This window comes from Trachypithecus francoisi, unplaced genomic scaffold, assembly GCF_009764315.1.
Source record: "Trachypithecus francoisi isolate TF-2019V2 unplaced genomic scaffold, Tfra_2.0 Lachesis_group1, whole genome shotgun sequence".
In the NCBI taxonomy this organism is placed as follows: domain Eukaryota; kingdom Metazoa; phylum Chordata; class Mammalia; order Primates; family Cercopithecidae; genus Trachypithecus; species Trachypithecus francoisi.
Window position 1 is genome coordinate 14,723,179 of NW_022681454.1, and position 26,342 is coordinate 14,749,520.

At 41.8% G+C, this 26,342-nt stretch overlaps 1 protein-coding gene and 1 pseudogene across 5 annotated transcripts in view; one reads left to right on the top strand and one right to left on the bottom strand.

Annotated features, from left to right (window-relative positions):
- The window catches only part of BST1 (bone marrow stromal cell antigen 1), a 32,270-nt gene extending 7,844 nt beyond the window's left edge, over nt 1–24,426 (top strand). For 3 of the 5 annotated variants that reach the window (XM_033213803.1, XM_033213807.1, XM_033213806.1), the window contains 6 exons: nt 2,063–2,145; nt 5,541–5,617; nt 5,961–6,053; nt 10,840–10,926; nt 14,459–14,518; nt 23,421–24,426. In XM_033213803.1, the coding sequence (XP_033069694.1) occupies nt 2,063–2,145; nt 5,541–5,617; nt 5,961–6,053; nt 10,840–10,926; nt 14,459–14,518; nt 23,421–23,526 (506 nt within the window). In that variant the 3' untranslated portion in view covers nt 23,527–24,426. Of the gene's footprint in view, nt 1–2,062; nt 2,146–5,540; nt 5,618–5,960; nt 6,054–10,839; nt 10,927–11,547; nt 12,250–14,458; nt 14,519–22,302; nt 22,343–23,420 lie in introns of those variants that run through there. The other 2 variants (XM_033213804.1, XM_033213805.1) reach the window with 2 other exon arrangements.
- LOC117086240 lies at nt 22,658–23,322 on the bottom strand (annotated as a pseudogene).
- Nucleotides 24,427–26,342: the final 1,916 nt, after the last annotated feature.

Below are 26,342 nucleotides of genomic sequence, written 5' to 3' on the forward strand. Positions count from 1 at the left end.
ACCCAGAAAGAGGCATATTTTTAAGCGAAAAATAAACTTACATAACCCTGTGATTGGTATGAGGCTATTCAAATAAAAACACATATACACAATACATCTATGAAAATATACACACAGAAAAAAGTGAAGAAAATAGCAAACCCAAACCATTGACAGCAGCTCTTTTTTATTTTATTTATTTTTATTTTAAAATCATTGTTAATTTTTGAGACAGGGTCTCACTCTGCCGCCCAGGCTGGAATGCAGTGGTGTGATCCTAGCTCATTGCAGCCTTGAACTCCTGTGCTCAAGGGATCCTCTTGCCTCAGCCTCTTAAGTAGCTGGACTACAGGCACACACCACCACACTAGGTTGTTTTAAAAATTATTTTTGTAGACATGTGGTCTTGCCATGTTGCCCAGGCTGGTCTTGAACTCCTGACTTCAAATAATCTTCGTGCCTCAGCCTCCCAAAGCACTGGGATTACAGGCATGAGCCACTGTACCTGGCCTTGGTTCTTTTTTCAAGTTTTTATTTTTATTTTGTTTTTGATTGACACATAAAAATTGTATATATTTATGGCATACAATGTGATGTTTTGATACATATATACATTGTGTAATAATCAAATCAGGGTAATTAGCATATCCATCATCTTAAACATTTACTATTTCTTTGTAGTGAGATAGTGAGACGTTCAAAATCCTCTCTACTGGTTATTTTGAAATATGCATACACTATTGTTAGCTATAGCCACTCTATTGTGCATTACAGCCCCAGTGCTTATTCCTCCTATGTAACTGTAACATTGTTGACCAGCCTCTTCCCATCTCCCTTATCCATTCCCCTCCCCAGCCTCTGGTAGCCACTATTCTACCCCCAACTTCTATGAGATCTGCTTTTGAAGATTCCACTTTCAAGTGAGATCATGCAATATTTGTTTTCCTGTACCTGGCTTATTTCACTTGACGTAATGTCCTGCAGGTTCATCCATGTTGTTGTAAATGGCTCAATAGTATTCTGTTATGTATATATGCCATATTTTCTTTTTTTTTTTTAATGGAGTCTCTGTCTGTCGCCCAGGCCAGAGTGCAGTGGCACAATCTCAGCTCACTGCAGCCTCCGCCCCCCAGGTTCAAGCGATTCTCCTGCCTCAGCCTCCTGAGTAGCTGGGACTACAGGTGCATGCCACCACACCCAGCTACTTTTTGTATTTTTAGTAGACATGGGGTTTCACCATGTTGGCCAGTCTGGTCTTGAACTCCTGACCTCAGGTAATCCACCTACCTCGGCTTCCCAAAATGCTGAGATTACAGGCATGAGCCATTGTGCTCGGTCTATTTTCTTATCTATTAATCAGTTAATGGACACAGATTGATTCTGTATCTTGGCTATTATGAATAATGCCATTAATAGCAGTTCTTGCTAGGAATATAAGGTCAATTTGTAGATTAGAAATTTTTTTTCTTTATAGAGTATATGGTAAGCATGTTCCACATCCCATTGATCTGCTGGGGTCTTTAATCTGTCCTTAAACATTTTTAAATGTAATATATTTTGACATTTTGTATATTTTTCAATTGTTATAAAATTTCTGTTCTCTGGCTAAGCATTATCACTCTTAATCCTTTTTTTCATTGCACTGACTACTAAGATAATGGCTAACGATTTAATTTTTGGAGACGGCACTTCTCCCAGTAAAGCAAAGGGTTTTTGTTGCTGTTTGTGGGTTTTTAAACATTGCTTTACTAGTGCTCCAGTAGAGAAATAACCCAGCTAATATGCTGATGCTCAGTGGTCAGCTAGGCTCACTCACTAGCCAGCTATTTAGTTCTCTGCCTTCCTCACATTTGTGGTGAGCAAAATGACCAACGTTTTTAGTATCATGGACAAGGTGGTCCCTCACCAGGCTCCTTGTGGATCAAGTGGGAAGAACTGTGGATGTTAAACTTGCACATATTGTACAGAATGGAGGCTAAGTACGCGTCATGGAACTGGGATATATTGTAAGTTAATTCAAGTTAATTCTTCTCTGAGATAGATAATCTTAGGAATAAAATGTGTTTGTCTACTTACCCCTTAGGAGTCGATTACCAATCCTGCCCTACATCAGAAGACTGTGAAAATAATCCTGTGGATTCCTTTTGGAAAAGGGCATCCATCCAGGTAATGCTGGGATGATATCTGAGTGGTTGAGCGTGTGTGGGACCCATAGAGATGGAATACAGTGATTCAGAGTCTGGGCCCCAGGTCATCAATCAACTTCTCTGAGCCTCACTTTCCACTTTTACCACATCATGATTCATGCTCTTTGCTATATAAAGTTGTGAGAATTTAAGGAAATAAAATACTTAATGCAGTGCCCGGCACAGAGAAAACATTCCGTAAATGTTGACTATGCATGAGGCTTTTAATTAGTCATTATCATTTCCATTATGTCATGGTTATCATTAGTATTTCAAAGCAATGATTTCAATTGCTACATAAAATGGGGCAACTCCTGCTTTATGGAAGACCCTAGTACACCTGAGATCAAGTTGTGGGGATCAGAAATGTCCACAAGACTAATATTAACGGGAGAGGAACTGATAGGAGATGGAGGATAACCTGGAGACACAGAAATGGTCCCCTGAAGGTAGGTCTGTTTCCCAGAGAATGATGTCACCAGAATTGATGACAGCTATCAGTAGCTATAGCATGCCAGTGATTACAGAATTCTCTGTCATGAGAATTAGAATAAAGATTACAAATAAAGAGGGTTGAGTTCTTAGTTCAGTGCCTGGCAAAGAGCTGTTGACTATTAAACATTAGCTAGGTTGACCAGGTGGATGTCAGGGCACTTCCACCCACCACCGTCAACCCCATTTCAGGACTATCCATGTCTTTTTTGGTCTCCTCTTCTACCCTAGATCCTCAGATGTCCACTAGGTAGATTGTTAGTCAGGGTGAGAAGGACCTTGGCCAAATCCTCCATGGTGGCTGCAGTTTGGAGCTAAGCAGAGGATCCCTCCCAGATAAAACATATTCTATTTATTACTGTGCTCTGCTGCCTACCCCAAGAGAACACCATTTGCTCCCACTACCTGTAGGTTTCATCTTGAGCACAGACTTCAGTCAGTTGGCAGTAGCTGCCAGAGCCCCTCATTGAGAACTGGGAGGCTACAGAGATGTTATCATCTGAAAGTGGGATCAAACAGTAACTCAGGGGAGATGTCAACATTACATGTAAAGGAACCATTTATTTTACCCAGTGGATCTGCCAGACTTTCAAGTGTGTGCTGCAAACTACCACCTTATACTTCCTCCAATTCTATAATGGAAATCTAATACTAGTGCCCACATTTTTTGAGTCCTTGGCATTTGCTGTGTAGTTGAAGCATGAGGAGAGGTAGTGTGGTATAGTGATGAGAAGTGGATTTGAACCTTAGCAGATAAGTATTCAATAAATGTTAGCAGTTATTATTTTAAATATTTTCATCTTTTTTTTTGAGACAGAGTCTCGCTCTGTCGATCTCAGCTCACTGCAACCTCTGCCTCCCGGGTTCAAGTGATTCTTCTGCCTCAGTCTCCCGAGTAGCTAGAACTACAGGCGTGTGCCACCATGCCCAGCTAATTTTTGTATTTTTAGTAGAGACAGGGTTTCACCATATTGGCCAGGCTGGTCTCGGACTCCTGACCTCGTGATCTGCCCGCCTCAGCCTCCCAAAGTGCTGGGATTAAAAGTGTTAGCCACTGTGCCTGGCCAAATATTTTCATCTTTATGACAATTATATGAGGCAGAGACTTTTATCAGGTAATAACGTAATAAAATAACTTATTTTACAGATAATAAAGTAAGGTACAGAGAGGTCAAGAAGCTTGACTAGGGTTATGGAAGTGACAAGTAGGGGAGCTAGGATTTGAAACCAGGCAGGCTGACTCGAGATCAGACTTTCAACCACAACGTTATACAGCCTCATTGCATCTGCGTACTTTTTATTTTTATTTTTGTCTTTTTTTTTTTTTCTGTGTCACCCAGGCTGGAGTGCAGTGGCACATTCTCAGCTCACTGCAACCTCCACCTCCTAGGTTCAAGCAATTCTCCCACCTCAGCCTCCCAAGTAGCTGGGACTGCAGGTGCGTGTCACCACGCCCAGCTAACTTTTGCATTTTTAGTTGAGATGGGTTTTTGCCATGTTAGCCAGGCTGGTCTCAAACTCCTGACCTCAGGTGATCTGCCCACCTCAGTCTCCCAAAATGCTGAGATTACAGGCATGAGCCACCATGCCTGGCTCTGCACACATTTTTTTAAAAAATAATTTTTTTCTTTTTGTCAGTGTAATAGCGGCTCATAATAGTGATTGACACATATAGAAATATAAATTAATCACCCACATTCCTACCACCTAAAGGCAACCCGTTTAGCATAGTGGTGATCAGGTATTGGCATTTAAGAATTTAACTATGACTGTTAGCACTATTTGGAAGCAATCTGAGACATGGATGACATGGAGTATATTGTTTGGTATTGAGTATCATTTTGCTAGGGAGTGAACCCAGCCACCTATACATCAGTGCCACATATTTCACCTCTACACCTCCTTCATTCTACTATAAACATTTTATGAGGGAAATTACACGCTCCAGTAGTATTTTGAAGTGGAGATTTTGGAATTTCTGTGGACCTGTCTCTCCGTTGGGAATCCTAGACTTCGGCCCATGTATTTTTAACACAGTAAAGCTCATGCTCCTCCAACAACTGTTGCATTTTGCTTTGAAAGTAAGCATTTCCTATGCTATTGCAAATACTGTAGACTTTTACTAATGGCTGGTTAATATTTCAGACACTTAAGTATCACAGTTTACTTACCATTCCCTTGTTAAGTATTTGGTATTGGTTATAATATTTCAGTATTACAAAGAATGCTGCACCACACATCTTTGTGCACAATGCTCCTGGTAGTCCTTAGTGCTGTTTGCCAGATAATTCTGGCTTGTCTTCTGAGCCCACCGCTTGCACTTCCCTGCCTCATGAAATTATTTACATGTGACTTACACTGGCCAATCAGTTGCGAGCGGGAGTGATGTGTGTGACTTTTGGGTGGAAGCCTTTAAGAAGTGGTCCATGATTTGTCACTGTCTCCTCCCTTTCCTGGCAATCAGAGATTTTGCAGATGTGTCCCAGAATGAGGACACATGCAACAAAACCCTAGTGGGCCTGTGATAAACATGTAGTGTGAGCATGATATAAATCATTGTTGTTTTAAAGTCACTGCAGTTTCGAGGTTCTTTGCTAAGGGAGCATAACCTAGTTTATTATAGCTGATAAGATACTGCATATTTTCTATTATCTTCTTGGGGTAGATTCCCAGACATGGATTACTGAGTCTATGAGTTTTTTGACATTTCAAGGCAATGTGCTTTCCAAAATAAACCAGTTTGCATTTCTACTAAGCCATATGAAATGCCACATTTATCATATCCTTGCCATTATTTAGAACTGACAATTTGTAAAAATGCTCATTTCATAGCAGAAAAATGTCATGTCTTTATTTGCTAAAAATACTTGGTTCTTCTCATAGTATTCAAAGGATAGTTCTGGGGTGATCCACGTCATGCTGAACGGTTCAGAGCCAACAGGAGCCTATCCCATCAAAGGGTAAGAACACCAGCACATTCAAGCACAACAGAGAATGCCAAAATTTTATTTAATTGTTTTAAACAGAGGCTAAAGAAAATTATCCTAGTCCCCATCTCATGCTTGCTTCTGTAAATTCAGGTAAAGCAAAACAGATGAATGACCTGGTGATCAGAGCCATGTCTATAGAGTTAAATCATTAACAGCTGATGAATACTGGAATAAAAAGTAAACTAAAAATAAAAGCTAAAGAAGAAAAACTTCTAAAAGCCCTTTTTTTAAAGAAAAGTAATGTGTAAATTAACTAAAAACTGAAATGGAAAAAATATCATATTGCTTTAGGGCTTTAAGAAATGTTTCTCAGTTTTTTTGCAGATTATGAAATTCCAAACCTCCAGAAGGAAAAGATTACACGAATTGAGATCTGGGTTATGCATGAAATTGGGGGACCCAATGTGTAAGTTATGGTGATATTGATGATGATAATTGCACAAGTTTGTTTTTCTTGTATATGACAAGATCAAGTTCGTTTAACATTTTCAGTTTGGGGGAAATGACAGCCTTCTTTGTTTCTAATGGGGTTGGTAGAGAAAGACAGAAGCTTGACTTCCTGGGAATGCCACTAGCCAATCCCAAGCCCAGAGAGAAAACCTCCTTTATCCGGGATATTCTTCTCAGCCAGCGAAGACAGTGTTCCTTTCTGAGTGACTTGGGTAGCTTTGGATGGGCGAGTTCCTTATGCATTTGTGAGGGTCTAAGCCATTTTCTTCTTCTGGTCATTTGAAATTCAAAAGCCCTCACCACTGGTTCTCAGAATTAACCTAAGGACTCTATAATTAAGATGTCATTCTCAGAGAACAACCAGCTCTTCAACTGAATAACTGGTTAAGAAAACTTTTGAATAACTGGACATCTTGAATAACTGGTTAAGAAAACTTTTATGATCCACATTTTCTGGAAAGCCACATGAGTTTATATGTAAATGCAAACTTAAACTCATCCTTCTCAGCAGTGAAGGGCACTGCTGGCACAAACTCAAGATAAAAAAGTTAAATTGATTTGGTTTAAAGACAAGCCAACGAGGCCACAGCCTAAATAAAGCTGGACAGCCATGATGGAGCTTCAGAAGCAAGCTGGGGCCTTGTCCTTCAGAACAGTCCGTCCGTGCTACATGGAGGAAGGTATTACTAACCCCAAGGAGTGGCGGTCCCATTGAAAGTGTTTAGGAGAACCTCAGTGAATTCCCTGTGTCCGTGTCAGCGCCCAGGACTCTCTAAGACTCACCATATAAGGGGTAATTTTTCCCCTGTCCCTTGGGCAATAGATTGTGATAAATTTGCAAACTACTTAATTATACCAAGATCTGCATTCCCCTTCTCAGAAGACAAATTATACTTATTTTTGCATGAAAAATGCATATCGTTGGTCTTATTTTTGTGAGAAGTTGCTCTGTCTAGAAGTTATACTTGCTTGTTGTTTTAATGTATCTGTCAAAGAAAGCACAAAACCTACCTCTAATGAGATAAGGGGATTGCAGTTCAATGTCATCTCAGCCCATCATTTCTACTGTATGAGAGGTTACAAAAGGAGTCAGAGCATCTGGTAGTACATTTGAGCCACAGGGTGGAGGTGCAGGTCATGATCTAAGGAAGTAGGACTCTTGGCTCAGATTTTAGGGAAAACATATTAGCACCATAGTTAATAAAATTATAATGTATTATTAGGGATTATTATTGTTAAATAAGTAGATTTTAGCTGCTCTTGTCACACAAAAAAGTAACTATGTGAGATGATAGATGGTTAATCTGTTTACTACAATAACCAATTTACTCTCTATATGTATCTAATGACATCATGCTGTATATCTCAAATATACAAAATAAAACTTATTTAAAAAATAAAACTCATAAGCAAAGAGCTAAAATCAGCATGGCTAACACCTGATTGTGTTTAGCATGGTTTGGGCTGCCTTTATTCAAATAAATAGTTTATAGTTATTTATTTATTTATGTTTTGAGACAGAGTTTCGCTCTTGTTGCCCAGGCTGGAGTGCAGTGGCGAGATCTCAGCTCACTGCAACCTCTGCCTCCCGAGTTCAAGTGATTCTCCTGACTCAACCTCCTGCGTGCTGGGATTACAGGTGTCCACTAGCACGTCCAGCTGATATTTTGTATTTTTAGTAGAGGCAAGGTTTCACCATGTTGGCCAGGCTGGTCTCGAATTCCTGACCTCAGGTGATCCACCTACCTCAGCCTCCCAAAGTGCTAGGATTACAGGGGTGAACCACCATGCCCGGCCTTTATAGTTATTTTAATAACACATTCACTTATCTCTGTGTCCAGGTGTCCTGCAGCCTAAATGTCATTGCTTACTAAAAAAAAAAATTCTAAGTAGTGAGCCTGGCCCAGAGTAAGGCATTGTCCCAGGTATTGGCAAAGTTCTAAAAAACGATGTTTTTTTTTTTTTTTTTTTTTTTTTGAGGCGGAGTCTCGCTCTGTCGCCCAGACTGGAGTGCAGTGGCCAGATCTCAGCTCACTGCAAGCTCCGCCTCCCGGGTTTCCGCCATTCTCCTGCCTCAGCCTCCCGAGTAGCTGGGACTACAGGCGCCCGCCACCTCGCCCGGCTAGTTTTTGTATTTTTAGTAGAGACGGGGTTTCACCGTATTAGCCAGGATGGTCTCGATCTCCTGACCTCGTGATCCGCCCGTCTCGGCCTCCCAAAGTGCTGGGATTACAGGCTTGAGCCACCACGCCCGGCCTAAAAAACGATGTTATTCAACACTGTGCTTTTTTCATTCCTGTAATGCCTGGAATTCCACTTCTGTAAAAATTTCCAATTGCTCATTTCCTCCCTGTACACTCCCACTCTATTGATTTTATGGTGGTGAGGCTGTTTACCATCCCATTTCATGTAAAGTCAGGGTCCTGTTTGTAATATATCGTGCCTAATAACCACAGTTGGTGGTGTTGTGTATCTACCTCTGTTTGCATTTGTAAATTCTCCCTGCTTGATTGTGACCACTACTGAAAGCAGGTAAGAATCACTGTTGGAAACACATGAAAAAATGCTCATCATCACTCGCCATCAGAGAAATGCAAATCAAAACCACAATGAGATACCATCTCACACCAGTTAAAATGGCAATCATTAAAAAATCAGGAAACAACAGGTGCTGGAGAGGATGTGGAGAAATAGGAACACTTTTATACTGTTGGTGGGACTGTAAACTAGTTCAACCATTGTGGAAAACAATGTGGCGATTCCTCAAGGATCTAGAACTAGAAATACCATTTGACTCAGTCATCCCATTATTGGGTATATACCCAAAGGATTATAAATCATGCTGCTATAAAGACACATGTACATGTATGTTTATTGCAGCACTATTCACAATAGCAAAGATTTGGAATCAATCCAAATGTCCATCAGTGACAGACTGGATTAAGAAAATGTGGCACATATACACCATGGAATACTATGCAGCCAAAAAAAAAAAAAGAATGAGTTCATGTCCTTTGTAGGGACATGGATGCAGCTGGAAACCATCATTCTCAGCAAACTATTGCAAGAACAGAAAACCAAACACCGCATGTTCTCACTCATAGGTGGGAATTGAACAATGAGATCACTTGGACACGGGAAGGGGAACATCACACACCGGGGCCTATTGTGGGGAGGAGGGAGGGGGAAGGGATAGCATTAGGAGATATACCTAATGTAAATGACGAGATAATGGGTGCAGCACAGCAACATGGCACATGTATATATATGTAACAAACCTGCACGTTGTGCACATGTGCCCTATAACTTAAAGTATAATAATAATAATAAAACACACACACACACACAAAATCACTGTTGGTACGAGTGTGGGAAATTGCCATTCTCATACTTTATCAGGGTGTAATTTGGCTGTTCATATAAAAGCCTTAAACTGGATTCAAATCTTTGATGCCAGAAAACCTACTTTCAGGAATTTATGCCAACAGAACAAATAACTAATAATGTGTATGAAAATGAAGTTCCAGTCAGTGACTGTCTGGGCTGGTGGCATGGGAGGTAAGAATTTACCGAGACAGTTATAGGTAAAGAAAGACAGATTTATTAGAGAGGGTATGAAAATATGTTGCAAGGGTGCAACTGGCAGGTCAGCAAGAGACGAGCTGACTGCAGGGAGACAAAGGCTTACTGGGAATTTTATAGAATGGTGCTTGTGCTGTGTGCTGCAGAGCACTTGTGCAGTTCCGATAACACCAAGGTTGCAGTGAGCTAAATTGCCTTTTTCTATCAGCTGAGTGTCTGGTGATAGGTGGCCTTGGGAAGGTTGTGAGTTATTTGTGCAGGAAGCCTATGTGCCCTGGACCATGAAGAAGGTAGACTTACAGCTTATCTGCTTTGTCTTTTTGCTTTCCCCTGCTCCTGCCAGCCTAACTCCGTTTTCCTAATTAGGACTCCACACCAACAAAGTTTGTTCTAGTGTAAATGGCATTGAAATAAAAGAATCGACCTAGGTCTTCAACAAGAGAGGATGGGTTCTATGAGTGTTGGTCTGTTAATGTAAGGGAGACCATGCTGGAGCTAAAAATAATGGCAGAGAAGTGTGTGTGTTTGTGTGTGTGTGTGTGTGCAGACAGGACCTAAAATAGACTACAAAACACATTGGATAGCAGAGACCCATTGCTATATTTTAAAAATCTTGCAGAAATAAATATATTTTAAAAGTCTAGACCTATATACACCAAAATGTTAACAGCAGCTATCTCTAGGGGTGTGAGATTTGGGGTAATTTTTTAAATTTTTTGTTTATTTGCATTTTCTAATATTTTAAAATTTGTATGTTTTGGTGGCTACTTAAAACTTCAAATGAATATACTGTAGTGTAGGGTGAACAAATTGGCAGGTAGCAATGTGCCGAGCCCCTGGAGCACATTGCAGATATATGTCACTGTCTGGGGACAGACTACACAGGTGGCTGACACCACGTGCATGCACTGGCCCTGGCTTTCCCAGTGCTCCTGGCTGCCCAGCTTCAGTTCCGGTGCTGGGGTCTTCAGAGCATCATCTCCTGGGTCCTGCAGGTTTACCAGAAGCAGCCCTTTTTAAACCAGAGACATTCCTCTTTTCTTTCTGAGAGTAGAATATCCAGGAGTACACGGTCAAAAGAAATTATGATTAACCCAGAAACAACTTCCTCTTCCACCTCTTATTTGCTTACTTTTTAATTATATATTTTTATGTTTTAGGGAATCCTGTGGGGAAGGCACCATGAAAGTCCTGGAAAAGAGGCTGAAGGACGTGGGGTTCCAGTACAGCTGTATTAATGATTACCGGTAGGTGAACTATATATCAATATATAGTTCTTGTAGAGGTGTACTTGTAGAGGTGGTGGGTGATTTTGGAGGAGGTGGGCTGCTGAAAGGGTATTGCTGGTTCTCAGCTCTGAAGGCCATGGGGTGGTGTCTTCTGGGTGGCCTCTTGGTGTGGAGGCAAGGAGAACCTTCTGGCCTGGGTTTGGCCAGGGCCCCACCTACTGCTGTCCAGAGTCCAGCTTCATGGCATTTAAAGGACACACAGAGCAGCACTTTCTCATTTGCTCATGCCCAGTTCTCTCCTCACTGTGCTTACTGTGCAGTGAGACACGGGAGGACAGGGACTGATGAGGTTCCTATGTGTTTGGATCTCTGTGGGATCCTTGTGCATGACAGGTGCTAAGGTGGGAGTTTGTTTGAGATATTTACAGACACATCTTGACCACAGACCAATAGGAAAATAATAGTAACTACCACTTGGTGAGCACCTATGGGCCAGACCCTTTATATACTTATAATCAGATATCATTTATGGGCCTTCTTGCTTGTAATTTAAAAAAAAAAAAAACTTGGCTCAAGCCCTAAGGTAGTTGCAAGCCATCTCTGGACTCAAATCCCTGCCTCTCGCTCTCTCTGCCTCAGCCCCCAAGACTGTGGACCTGCTGATTCTGCAAGGGGCTGGAATCCAACACTGCAAAAGCTGAGTGGCTTTCTTGAACATTTCTGAGTGTCGCAGGGTGGAAATGATGTCAGTGGTCTTCTCTTGTTGCCCAACACCCTTGATTATCCTGCTTCTCTGCCACTCTCTGCCTTCCAAGCAGCCCCATGGACTGGATCATTCTCCCAGCTGAGCAAAGCACCCTAAACGTGTGAACCACTCCCTCCCACTCCATGCCTCCTCAAGACAAGGAGCCCCTCAAGGCTGTTCTGTTATCTGTAACTTTTACTCATATATTATTGCCAATGCCCTCAAAAGTTAGATGTTGTTTATCACCCCCTCTTAAAAACAAAACAAGAGAAATGTCCTTTTCTGGAAATATAATCTATGTACAGAAAAATATACAAAGCATGAGTACACAGGTGGATGAAGTTTCCCCCATTTAGCGCATACCTGCAACCAGCCCTCAGACCAATAAACAGAACATAACTAGCATCCCCAGATGCTCCCACTGGCCTCTTTTTGTCACCAACCCCGTAGTAACCACTCTCCAGATTTGTAATGTCATTTATTAGTTTTATCTGTCTTTAAGCTTTAAACTCAGTGACAGAGCTGAGTTTTGAACCCAGCTTTGCATGGCCTTAAAGCATGCTCTTTCCCTCCTGCTACCAAGCTCTTCCTTCCTTAATCAAAGCTCTAGTAGTAAATTTTAAAAAATATTCAATTCTTGGCTGAGCGCGGTGGCTCATACCTGTAATCCTAGCACTTTGGAAGGCCAACATGGGCGGATCACGAGGTCAGGAATTTGAGGCCAGCCTGGCCAACATGGTGAAACCCCGTCTCTACTAAAAATACAAAAATTAGCTGGGCGTGGTGGCAGGTGCCTGTAATCCCAGCTACTTGGGAGGCTGAGGCAGGAGAATCACTTGAACCCAGGAGGTGGAGGTTGCAGTGAGCCGAGATCATACCATTGCACTCCAGCCTGGGTGACAAGAACAAGACTCCGTCTCAAAAAACCAAAAAAATTCAATTCTTACTCCAAAACAGCTCAATAGCCAAGCACAGTGGCATGCACCCGTAGTTCCAGCTACTTGGGAGTCTGAGGTGGGAGGATTGCTTGAGCCCAGGAGTTCAAGGGAACAGTGAGCTATGATGGGGCCACTACACTCTAGCATAGGTGACAGAGCAAGACCTGGTCTCAAAATAAAACAAAGCAAACCCCCTGCCATCAACCCCTCAATACCAAACAAAACAAAAAACAAGCTCAATGATGGAGAAAATTGTAGCTAAAATTTTTGCATTCACAACCACTTTGCTTTGTTTTTATGTCATTGGGCTGAGCTGTAATAGCCGGGCCAGAGCCCAAGTCTCCTTCCCCCTTACAGCTGCCCTGGGTCTGGACTTATGTCCTTCCTCTCCATTGGTGTACCCACCTCAGTCGGCCTCAGGGCTCTTTTCTTCCAAGCCTAACTCAGTAAAGAAACGAGGAAGCTCCCATTTCTTTACTGCCCATAGGTTGTTTCTGTGTTAGTGTCAGGAGCAGAGAGGATCTAATAAAAGGTATAACATGGGAAAGTGACAAGGGTTAACATAACAAATCCAACTCCAACCCAGATGTGAGAACCTCCTGCTCCTCACAATTCAGGTGGCACTGCCTTCTGCCCCACATCAGTTAAAGGTTCTTCCTGAGGTGCTTGCCCATTTTGGAAGGGGCTTATCTTTTCACAGCCTCCCTTACCTCCTGGTTGGTTTCTGCCAGCACTGTGTTGAATCAGATTCAGTGAAATTCCATGCCTGTTTTTGGACATACACAATGACAGATAATTACTCTTATTAAAAATATGTGCATCAGGCAGACATTAATGGAAGGTAGCTGAGTCAAGGACAGAAGACATGGCATGCCATAGAGAGAACAGTATCACGTTCCTGTTCTTCCATAGTCCCCTGCAGTGGTCCTGATACAGAGATCCTGTCTAGGCTTGTCTCCTACCTAACTCCCCATGTGCCACCAAGACCTGGCTCCTGTCTTCATTGCTGCTTCCCTTCCCCACACTTGGTGCCTTGGAACTTCACATCTTCTCCCTCTACTGTGCACAGCAAGTTAGCGTTCCTCTCTGATGCCTGAGCGCTGACCATCACCCATGTGGTTCAAGTCCACCCTTCTGCCCAAAGTACTTATCAGGTCGTACTGTAATGTTATAGGTGCATATGGAAGTGGTGAGAAGCTCGGGCCCTGGAGTCAGCCTGCATAATTCAAGTTCAGCCCTTCAACTTGCTGCTATGAGAGCTTGGGCAGATTACTGTGGTCAGCTTTCTCAATTGTAAATTGGAGAAGATAAAGCACCTATTCCATTTGGTTGTTATGAGGATTAAATGACATGATCCTCACAAAAGATATTATCAAATGTCTTGGTACATAGTAAGTGCTTGATAAATGCTGGCTAATATTTTTATTTGTTTTATTTTTTCTAGACACAGGGCCTCACTCTGTTTTCCAGGCTGGAGTGCAGTGGTGCGATCATAGTTCACTGCAGTCTTGAACTCCTGGGCCTCCCGCCTCAGCCTCCTGAGTAGCCGAGACTATAGGCGTGAGCCTCTGCACCCAGATAATTTTTAGATTTTTTTTTTTTTTTTGTAGAGCCAGCGTCTCGCTATGTTGCCCAGCCTAGTCTCAAACTCCTGGTCTCAAGCAGTCCTCCTGCCTCAACCTCCCAAAGCACTGGGATTACAGACATAAGCCACTGTGCTGGGCCACTAATATTTTTAGAGGAAATAGTTTGTGTATTCTTTGAAGTCAGAGAATACTGTATCTCCAGGACTTTTCAGGCAAGCCATAAATGTTTGATGGATGAAAGTTATTTAAATAATCCCTTAAATATTATTTTCTTTCTATAGACCAGTGAAGCTCTTACAGTGTGTGGACCACAGCACTCATCCTGACTGTGCCTTAAATTCGTAAGTAAATGTCTTAACTCAGGTCATTCTTTCCCAAGATAACCATCTCCTTTCAGAAGTTTTCAGGTCACAAACATGAACATATTATCAAACGCAGATGTAAGTGTGCTCATTTGGTTCTGGTTTGGTATTATTTTTATTTATATGTATCTGTCTTAGTTTTTGTACAAAAAGCAATCACGCTACACATAACGTCCTGCTGTGAGCTTTCTTCACTTGCCAGTGTAACGCGGCCATCCTTTGAAGTTTGTTCATACTTTCTGTCCCAGTCTGATAGTGGCTGTAGAGCAATCTGTAGGATGGTCACACCACCTTTTATGTAATCCCTTCTGAGTCCTGGGCTGGCTTCTTTGTATGTTGTTATAGTAGTTTTTTAGGTATTATAAACAATACTGAAATATAATCCTTGATTATATACTTTAAGCTGTTGTGCAAGTATTTGTGTAGGATAGATTCCCAGAAATGGAGTTGCTGGGTCAAAGAATGTGTATATTTTAAATTTTGGTGTGTTCTGCAAAATTTTGTTATGTTTCAGAAAGGCTGTGCCAGGATACACTTCCACCACCAGTCTATGCTGGGAGTGCCCCTTCTCCACTCCTCCACACTATGCATTTTCTACATCCATATCTGTATCTGTCCCTGTACCTATAGTCATATCATTTTAGCCAATCTTAGGGGTAAAACATAGTGCATTATTGTCATTTCAGTTTGTGTTGGCCGGGAGATTTCTGATCCCTCCACTTGAATTCTCTTATGAAATCTATTTACTAACATCATGCTTATCCTGCCAATCCACCTCAAGTGTGCTTTCCTCTATGAGACTTTCCTCATTCTCCATGTTGATCGAGGAACTCTCTTCTCTTTGCTCCCAAGGACTTTGTGCACAATATGATGACATCGCTTTACTCTTCCTAGCCCTGCTGTCGTTCATTCTGTGCCATCTGCCTGCCTCACTCTGCCTTCCTCTTTGTGTTTCTCGTAGTGTTTTTCATTAGAGTTGCACGTAGTGGGTGCACCGTCAATGCCTGCAGGATCCATTCGTACATCTACAAGGGAAGAGAACTAATCAGAGTGCACAGCAACTATATGCTAGGTATTTGCTGTGTGCACTACATAAAATAGTATGTTTATCTGAATAACTAGTACATTTAAGAGAGTCAGGCTGGGCATGGTGGCTCATGCCTGTAATCCCAGTACTTTGGGAGGCTGAGGCGGGTGGATCACCTGAGGTCAGGAGTTCGAGACCAGCCTGACCAACACGGTGAAACCCCATCTCTACTAAATACAAAACATTAGCCAGGAGTGGTGGTGCATGCCTGTAATCCCAGCTACTTGGGAGGCTGAGGCAGGAGAATCACTTGAAACCAGTAGGCAGAGGTTGCAGTGAGCCGAGATTGCGCCAGTGCACTCCAGCCTGGGCAACAAGTGTGAAACTCCATCTCAAAAAATAAAATAAAATGAAATAAAATAAAAATAAATAAGATAGAGAAAGAGATAAAGCACATGCCCTGGTGAGCTGGCTTGTCATCCCCATATAGTTCTTCTTCTCTTCTTCATTTAGTAATAGAACCCTTGAATTTTAGATGGGTTCATGGCTATCAAGAATAACTATCCTAGCCTCCCTACCCACTGTGGCCAAGTGACAAGTGCAATTTCTGGGTTTAGCACTTGAAAGGAAGGGGCATACATTCCCTTTCTCCTTTTATGCTGGCTGGTATATGGGCCCACAAGATGTGGAGGTGAGCTGTCTTCAACTGGGCGTGGCAGAGCAACACAGCAAAAGGAAGCCGGGTGCCTCTGTACCATGGCGTCACTCTACCAGCCCTGGAGAGTTACTGAGAGAGAAATAAACATCTATCTTCTCTAAGCCACTGTCATTTAGACAGAAGCCAGACTTTCATTTGATCCGGTGTGGGTAGGTTCATATTCTCCCTTCAGAAGCAAAGAAACTCTGGCTCGGAGAAGTTAATGAAGGACTCACCCAAGACCACCCAACTAGTGCAGGCAGAACAAGGATCTGAAGGAGTCTGAGAACTGTCAAAATTCACTCTGGCAGATTTCTTGCTCTTTGGGCCGGAGATTAGGACAACAGACCCATCATCTCCAGCATGTATTCTAGGAGCCAACATCCCAGGGTTCGGTGATGGATTTAAGTCCTCTCCTCATGCTCTAATGCTATTCGTTCCCTGTGAACCTGGCACACATCGTTTCTGAGTCCTCTCACAGTAGATAAAGAATAGCCTGTGAACCTGGGTCTCTCCCAGGAGATAAAGAATAGCCTGTGAACCTGGGTCTTTCCTTTCCTCACCTGAAAATGAAGTCCATCCTCACATCGCTGCTACTCAAAAACCTTCAAAGTTCCCTACTGCCAAGTTCAGACTTCTGGTCCCATCTTACAGGTTCATCGTGCTCTTTCCAGACACGTCACCACTGCTTCTCACCTGGAACTTTTATTTCAAGGCTAGTTTAGATCCACTTCCCGTGAGATATTACATGCTTTCTTGCTCATCAGCCTGTGGAAACACCGTTTTGGCAGCAGTAAGCACTCTGTTCTTACTGAGTTAGTCAGATGATCTGAAATTGTCAGTTTTCTTATCTACAAAGCCTCCGTGAGGTTACTCTGATCCTTGATCTCCATATTTAAAATTATAGCCTCCATCTCACAACTGTGGCTCTTCAAAACCCCCATGTGACTGTGTTTTTTTCTTTTTTATAGTGTTTATCTTCTGACTGACCTACTTGTGAAGCTCATTCTTTTTTTTTTGCTATTCTGTTATTTTTTATTTTTTTTTTGAGACAAGGTCTCTCTCTGTCACCCAGGCTGTAGTGCAGTGGCACAATTACGGCTTACTGCAGCCTTGACCTCCTGGGCTCACGTGATTCTCCCACCTCAGCCTCCCAAATAGCTGGGGAAACAGGCACTCACCACTATGCCCAGCTAACTTTTAAGTTTGTGTTTTGTTTTGTTTTTTTTTTTTTTGTAGAGATGAGGTCTCACTATATTACCCATGCTGGGAAGTTCATTCTTTAGCGCCTCCCACCTGTTAGAACATGGCTCCAGGAAGTCAGGGACTTTGACTTGTTTTGTTCACTGATGATGGTATTCTAAGGACCTAAAACAGAGCTTGCAACCTGGTAGACACTTAGGAATGAATGAATGCAAGAATAGATGAATGAATGAGTGAATGATTGGATTCTACCCTGGAAAGGCATAGATTTAAGATGAACGATGTTCAAAGGTGCTGGGCAACCAAAAGGAATGACAAATGCTCTACAACAGCTTCAGAGAAGTGCCCGGAGGCTGCATATGCAGAAGTTCTACATTTTGATTGCAAGAAGCACAGTCCTTCTAGGGGTCACTTATGTGCAAAAGGGAGGAATAAAGTTGTTGAAAAGATTTAGTGGTATAGACTTTCTAAGGAACCTGCAACCTTGTAAGGCTTGGATAGGGAAGTATCCGTGGTGTTAGAATTACTTAGGATTGTATGGGTTTACTCTTTGTCTCATTAATAAGACCATCAACCTATACAGAAACAGACCGTGTAAAATTCGTTGTTGTAAAACCCATTGCGCCCTACACCACCATTCCTGAAATGGGCAAATGGTGCCATCCTAACACCAGTGCCTTGGGTTAGCTCCCCTGCTGCAGGAAGTATAAGGAGAACGAGGGCAGCTCTTCTCACTTTTCCTTGGTATTTCTTTTTTCTTTTTTTTTTCTGAAACAGAGTCTCGCTCTGTCGCCCAGGCTGGAGTGCAGTGGCGTGATCTCGGCTCACTGCAACCTCCACCTCCTGGGTTCAAGCAATTCCCCTGCCTCAGCCTCCCGAGTTTTCCTCAGTATTTCTGAGCACTTTGCAGTGTCAGGCTTCCAGCTGGCACTCTGGAGTGATCATCTCATTTTACTCCAACCATGTTCCTGGAAGGAGGACAGTTTGATTGTCAGCAATGATGCTGGTTCAGAGAGATTAAGCGGTCACTCAGTGTAACTCAGAGGCAGAAGCAAAAACGACGTTTGTCTGTGTGTAAAGTTCTCATTCGTCCTACCACACCACACTGCATTAAAATGTCTCTGGGGCTCACACCACAGCAGGTAAGTAAGGGGTTTGCAGTTCCTGACCTGTTCTTTCCTGTGTGTGGGCATTCTTTCAGTGACTGTTGGTAGACATTTTTTGACAATTCTGCCCGATTCCTTTGAATGTCAAGGATAAAACTCTTTCACTCTGCCAAGTTTTTCTCCAACTTTCATCACCCTGGCAGGAATTTTACTAATCTCTTTTTTAAACATTCTAGTAGTGAATATTCATAGATAATTTACAAAAGAGAAACCACAAATAGCAAATGTACAAAATTATTTAATCGCTCTAATAATAATGGAATACAAATTCAGCAAGGTGTCATTTTCACCTAAATTTTTTGACATACATTAAAACATAGCAGAAAAGTGTTTTAGAGATGTTATTCAAGCTTGATGTCACTGTAAATTGATAAAGTGCTTTGGGAAAACAATTTGACAATATGCGTCAAGAATTAGAAAAGTATCAGTCTTCGACCTAGGTCAGACTTTAGGGTACTTTTGGTGCCCTATTCTAAAGAAGTGATTCAAAATGCGCATACAGCTTATAAGCTCAAATATGTTCACCAGAGCATTCTTTATAATACTGAAATATTGGGAACTAGACCCAAATATCCACTGACAAGTAAATGGTTACATCAAAGGGTACACTTACTGGAGGGAGTAGAATGTAGCTCTTAAAGACAATGGTAGGCTAATCATATGGCAAGCAGAAGACCACGTGAATAATCTAAGAGGAAACCTTAGCTTATAAGGTCAATAAGCGCCAACGTTAGCGCTCATAGATTATAATATTGGCCAAAAATTCAGTAGACTTTTAATCTGCAGGATTGGTGATATGAGAGAACAGACATATAGTATTGGAATGAGGACTCAGTGTGGCACTGAGGGCCAAGGGCAAACATCAGATCTCTTAACTTGGCCGGAAGTCTCTGTCCTAAATGCTCCAGGCCGCAGAGACAGGACTACTCATCTCTACTTGTTTAGGAATAGTGGGGTAAAGGGCTTTTAATCTGCAAAGGTTTCAAATGAAATAAACAACTGTTGATGTAAATCCACCCATTTTATTAATAGTTTTGTGGTAAATTTAGGGACAATCTGTATGTTTTGGTATTTAATTATTGGCAATATTTTAGAGAATGTAGCATATAAGAACAGCTGTTGGATTAAACCTGTGATGCCAGTATATGGGTTACTATTAAGTAACTAATTCTTTTTTTTTTTTTTTTGAGACGGAGTCTCGCTCTGTCGCCCGGGCTGGAGTGCAGTGGCCGGATCTCAGCTCACTGCAAGCTCCTCCTCCCGGGTTTACGCCATTCTCCTGCCTCAGCCTCCCGAGTAGCTGGGACTACAGGTGCCCGCCACCTTGCCCGGCTAGTTTTTTGTATTTTTTAGTAGAGACAGGGTTTCACCGTGTTAGCCAGGATGGTCTCGATCTCCTGACCTCGTGATCCGCCCGTCTCGGCCTCCCAAAGTCCCAAAGTGCTGGGATGTAAGTAACTAATTCTTTTTCTTTTTCCTTTTTTTTTTTTTTTTTGGAGACAGGTTCTCACTCTGTCATCCAGGCATGGAGTGCAGTGGTGTGATCATGGCTTATTGTAGTCTCAACCTCGTGGGTTCAAGTGATCCTCCTGCCTCATCCTCTCAAGTGGCTGAGACTAGCGGCCCACGCCCCCACTACTGGAAATTTTTCTTTTCTTTTTTCTTTCCTTCCTTCCTTCCTTCCTTTTTTTTTTTTTTTTTTTTTTTTTGATGGAGTCTGGCTCTGTCACCCAGGCTTGATCTAGAGTTAGATCTAGATCTAGAGTTCAGTGGCTTGATCTTGGCTCATCACTGCAGCCTTCACCTCCCGGGCTCAAGTGATTCTCCTGCCACAGCCTGCCGAGTAGCTGGGACTACAAGTGTGAGCCACCACTCCTGGTTGACTTTTGTATTTTTAGTGGAGATGAGGTTTTACCATGTTGGCCAGGCTGGTCTCAAACTCCTGACTTCAGGCGATCCTCCTGCCTTGGCCTCCCAAAGTGCTGGGATTATAGATGTGAACCACTATGCCCAGCCAAGTAACTGATTTTAGGCTTGGGACTTTTAATAGGAAGTTATAAGAGAATTTTACTAAGTTTTGAACCAGTATTGGAATTTGTAAAATAATTAGGATTAAAGTGTATACATTTATTAGGTTTACTACAATCAAGTAATTGAGAAAGTTTGGCTAATTTAAAGTCATTTAATTTTTTTAAAAAAGATATAATATTTTAATACTTAAGTTGAAAATAACCTGAAGCCTTGCCCAGTGGCCCCTGCCTGTAACCCTAGCACTTTGGGAGGTCAATGTGGGAGGATCACTTGAGCCCAGGCATTCAAGACCAGCCTAGGCAACATGGCGAGACCCCGCCTCTACAAGCAAACAAACAAAAAATTAGCTGGGTATGTTGGTGTGCACCTATGGTCCCAGCTACTCAGGAGTCTGAGGCAGGAGGATTCTCTAAACCCAGGAGGATCAATGCTTCAGTGAGCTGTAGTCATGCCACTGCACTCCAGCCTGGGTGACAGAATGAGACCCTTTCTCAAAGAATAATAATAATAATAATTTAACCTGAAATAACTTGAGTTTAAAACATCACGTGAATTAAGTAACTGTGACACATCCTTAAGAGTGATTGTCAGAGTTCACTAGGTTTTTAAATAGTACAATGTGATTTATAAATTAAATAAAAGGGCATGGGAAAATTAGGCTTTTGAGTGTATACATGTAATAACAAGAATTAATTTTAAAAATCAAAGTAACTGCAAACAGTGCAGTTACCCCCTCAAGTATAGTCTCACATCGACAAGAAAAGCTTTTTAAGTTACAAAGTGACAAACCAATGCACAGAATATGAACCCAGACAGTAAAGCAGAAGAAAGCAAAACAGCATGTTTCTATTTGTGCATGATAATGGATGTAAGTGAAGAAATAGGTCTGAGAAAGTAAACTCCAAGCTGCTAACTGTGGGTTCCTTCTAGGCAAAGGAGTAGGAACTGGCAAAAGATGAAGGGAGACTGTTATTATTAGTGTATTTAATTATGTGCCATTTTATTTTTTTAAAAAGTAAAGAAAAGTGTAACCTTATGTTAATTAGTTAATTGTTTGAAAGCAAAAGTAATTTTAAATTTTGAGTGAATAAAGTCTGGGACATTAACTGCATCACAGGTGCAATTGTACAAAATGTCCGGTAGGTGGAGCCCTAATACAAACCTGTGGGTGAGATTTCCTTTGCAAAAAAGAAAACAGGACCAGCATTCAAATGGAGTCAGGAACTTTTAAGGACAGGGCCGCCAGTCCAGAGCCATGGGATATATTTCCAAGCCAACATTAGATGGTTTCATAATTTTAAAAATTCATCTTTTAGTTAATTTAAAAGAATTAGTAATTTCTGTTTTTACAAACCCAGTGGTCAGATGCTGCTTACTATGAATAGGGTCCATATTTTGGGCGGGCCTTTTGTTGATGTCTTTGTGTCAGGACACTTAAACTCTGATAATGTAGCCATCAGTAGGGAACCTGGCTAACACTGTTCCATCCATACAATAAAAATTCATCCACAAGGAAGAATGAATTAACTCCCTGTGTACCAATATGGAAGCATGTTCAAGATATGATGCAACACAAGTTGTAGATTCCATTTGTGCTTAGATAAAAGGATATCTAAAGACATTTAAGGATAACTTGCAGGGCAGCAGCAGGTCCTGTTGTTTAGAGAAGGTTTTTGCTGGGGAAACAATGTCTTGAGATGGTATTTCAATGGCATGTGTGCTTAGGATTTCAGAAATAGGAATTAGTTCTATTAAGCAGGTTTAGCATGCATGTGTGCATTGCATTCCTGGAAAGAGAACTCAAACTATCAAAGTTGGTTTTCTATGGAAAATGCAAATGGAGAGACTAAGAGACTTTTACTTTCCACTTTATAACTTCCTATATACTATGTAAATTTCTCCACGGTGTGCACAATTTGCTTTTCTTTTTCTTTCTTTTTTTTTTTTTTTACTGGTAGCAGTATAATTTATTCAAATGTGCCTTAATAGAGGTGCTAGGGCTTGCCTATGGTGCTCTTGATATATAAGGCCAGGACATTCTGCCAGTTTTTCTGCCAGTTTTTCTTGAGCAATATCACCAAGAAGTTGACAGGCAGGTGAATGTTACACACAAGCTCATTGTCTGTCCTTTTCACGTGGCCAACAGCCACAGCCAGACATAACACCTTCTTCATTTGGAACTTGATTGTGGACTTCATCTCATCCACTTTGGCCACCATGTTTTTGTTGTGTGTGAGCAGGGAGGGGAAATTTCCTGCCTTATTAGGCCTGGGCTGAGAATTCGTGGGATGTGGTTGATCAGAGACTCTGAGGCCAAAACTGCATCATACTCTTGGCCACCTTCTTGACCAGTTTTCTATTCTTGTTGAGTTTTCTCAGTACCTTGTTTTCCATGTGGGGGATATCCACAGCCTTCGCCTTGTCACAGTGCTGGTGGTTACTCAGGACACACACGGAGAACTTGGGGCGGGGAGTGGACTTAAGCCTGACGGTGCCCGAGAATCGCTTGTCCTTCTGGGGAGTCATAGTTCTTCAAGCTGATCTGCAACTCCACCGTCTCCAAAAACTTGGGGTCCTTGCGCTGGTTCCGGTGCAGGACTTCCCGCACCGCCTCCTACAGGGTGTCACGGGAGACTGCTGCTCCTGGCTTCTCGCTCCACGTTAACCAGAAAAGAGACTAATACTGCAGATATATTTTTGAGTGTAGATTCCATACACCAATACTGACACTTCCTGTATTTCCTTGTTAATTTGCAGGGCAGCAGCCACTACTCAAAGAAAAGCCCCATGTCTTTATGCAGAACAAAGTGCAGTTCTTATCATTCCCCTCCTTCTGGTGCTGGCTTCCGGGACTCAACTGTAACTGGGAACTGTGTTGCTCTAACCCTCCTCCAGCCCTGCAGCCTCCCGTTGCAATCATCATTCCTGTTCTGTGTATACCAAATGATTCTGTTGTCTAAAGAAGCTCTTTGCTGGGAAAACGATGTCCTGAAATGGTATTTCAATGAGACATATGCGCAGGATTTCAGAAACAAGAAATTAGTTCTATTTAGCAGGTTAAAAAATGCTGCATTAGAATTAAAGCAAGTTATTTTCTTATTTTTATAATGACACAAAGCACTGGGAGTCAGACTGCTTGTATATTATCAAACATTTTTAGAGAATTCTAATAAAGCTGTATTTTACATCATCTATATTTTCCTGTATCTCCAGCGGCACACACACTGCATGCTTGTTGATCACTTAAGACAAACGTATACTATATAAATGTATGCATATATATTTTGTCTGTAAAGATGTCATTTATTTGGTATAAAGATGTTCAGTTACTCTTTCCTTTTTGTTTTGAGAGACACAGTTTCGCTCCTTTGCCCAGGCTAGAGTGAAGTGGTGAGATCTCAGCTCACTGCAACCTCCGCTTCCAGGATTCAAGCGATTCTCCTGCCTCAGCCTCCTGAGTAGCTGGGATTGCAGGTGACTGCCACCATGCCCAGCTAATTTTTGTATTTTTAGTAGAGACGGGGTTTCACCATGTTGGCCAGGCCAGTCTCAAACTCCTGATCTCAGGTGATCCACCCGCCCCAGCCTCCCAAAATGCTAGGATTACAGGCGTGAACCACCACACCCAGCCATAATAGTTACTTATAATGAGGAAAAAACCCAAAATGTCCAGTAATATTTACATATTTACTGAAACTGTTTGGAACTTGTATTAGTTTGTTCTTGCATTGCTATAAAGAACTACCTGAGACTGGGTAATTTACAAAAAAAATAAAAAAGAGTTTTAATTGACTCACAGTTCTGTGTCCGGAATTGGTTCCTTCTGGTGGGTTCTTGGTCTCGCTGACTTCAAGAATGAAGCCGTGGACCTTCGTGGTAGTGTTACAGCTCTCAAAGATGGTGTGTCTGGAGTTTGTTCCTTCAGATGTGCCTGGAGTTTCTTCCTTCTGATGGGTTCATGGTCTCGCTGACTTTAAGAATGAAGCTGTGGACCTTTGCGGTGAGTGTTACAGCTCTTAAATGTGGTGCGGACCCAAAGAGTGAGCAGCAGCAGGATTTATTGTAAAGCGCAAAAGAACACAACTTCCACACTGTGGAAGGGGACCCAAGTGGGTTGCCACTGCTGGCTCTGTGGCCAGCTTTTATGCCCTTATTTGGCCCCACCCACGTCCTGCTGATTGGTCCATTTTACAGAGTGCTGATTGGTCCATTTTACAGAGTGATGATTGGTGTATTTACAATCCTTTAGCTAGACACAGAGTGCTGATTGGTGCGTTTTTACAGAGTGCTGATTGGTGCATTTACAATCCTTTAGCTAGACACAGAGCGCTGATTGGTATGCTTTTACAGAGTGCTGATTGGTGCAATTACAATCCTTTAGCTAGACAGAAAAGTTCCCCACTCGACCCAGGAAGTCCAGCTGTCTTCACCTCTCAGTTCCACAGGGTTATAGGAAGCATGGCTGGGGAGGCCTCAGGAAACTTTTGATCATCATGGAAGGCAAAACGGAAGCAGGCATGTCTTACACGGCCAGAGAAGGAGGAAGGGAGTGAAGGGGGAGGTGCTACATGCTTTCAAACAACCAGATCGTGTGAGAACTCTGTCATGAGACAGCACTAGGGGGATGGTGCTAAACCATCAGAAACTACCAACATGATCCAATCACCTTCCACCAGGCCTCACCTTCAACAATTCAATATAAAATTTAGGTGGGGATACAGAGCCAAACCATATCAGAACCATTTACATGGGTTTTAATATATTTGTAGAATGGAGTATCATTCAACAAGTAAAAGCCATGTTTACCAATTCAAATGTCCTCCAAATGGTGAATGAATAAACTAACTGGTAAATCTATACCATGGAATACTACTCAGCAATAAAGGTAACTACCTTGATATATGCAGCAATATGGATGAAACTAAAATGTGAGAGCTGCCACACCAAAAGGCTACCAACTGTATGATTCTATTTATATGAGATCCTCAAAAAGGCAGAACTGTAGGAGCGGAGGGCAGACCAGTGATTGTGGGGGTTGAGGATGATTAGGACTAGAGGGAGGTGCTGACTGTAAAGTGACACCGAGAGAAAAATTTGGGGAGTGATGGAACTGCTCTGTGTCTTGATTGTGGTGGTGACTGCATGAATCCATGTGTTTGTCAACACTCATGGACCTGTATATGAAAAAGAGTAAATTTTATTTTATGTAAGCTAAAAAAATGTTTTCAAAGAACATTTAATCACATAGGAAAATGTGTAAGATAAAATATAAAACTTTATTGTATGATGCAAATGTCTAAAGTATGATACAAATTCAATATATTATGAATGTGTGTGCAGATGATATACATATATTATAAATGAATGACACAAAAGAAAATAAACCAAAAGGCAAAGCAGTTTTCTCCAGACAGTGGTCTTATTTTATTTCTGACTTTTGATATTTTTGTGTTTTCCAAATTTTCTCCAATGAGTATGTGTTGCTTTCATTATCAGAAAAAGAGAAACACAAACGCGCACACACACACACAGACAAACACATCATATGTGTAGTAATTTGACCCGACATAAAACATTTCCAGAAGGGAAAAACAAACCCAAAAGCTCATCACAGACACTTCTGTGATCTCTTTACTGCTTGTTTGACCTAAAGCAAGTGTGGGTCCTTAGGCATGAAAG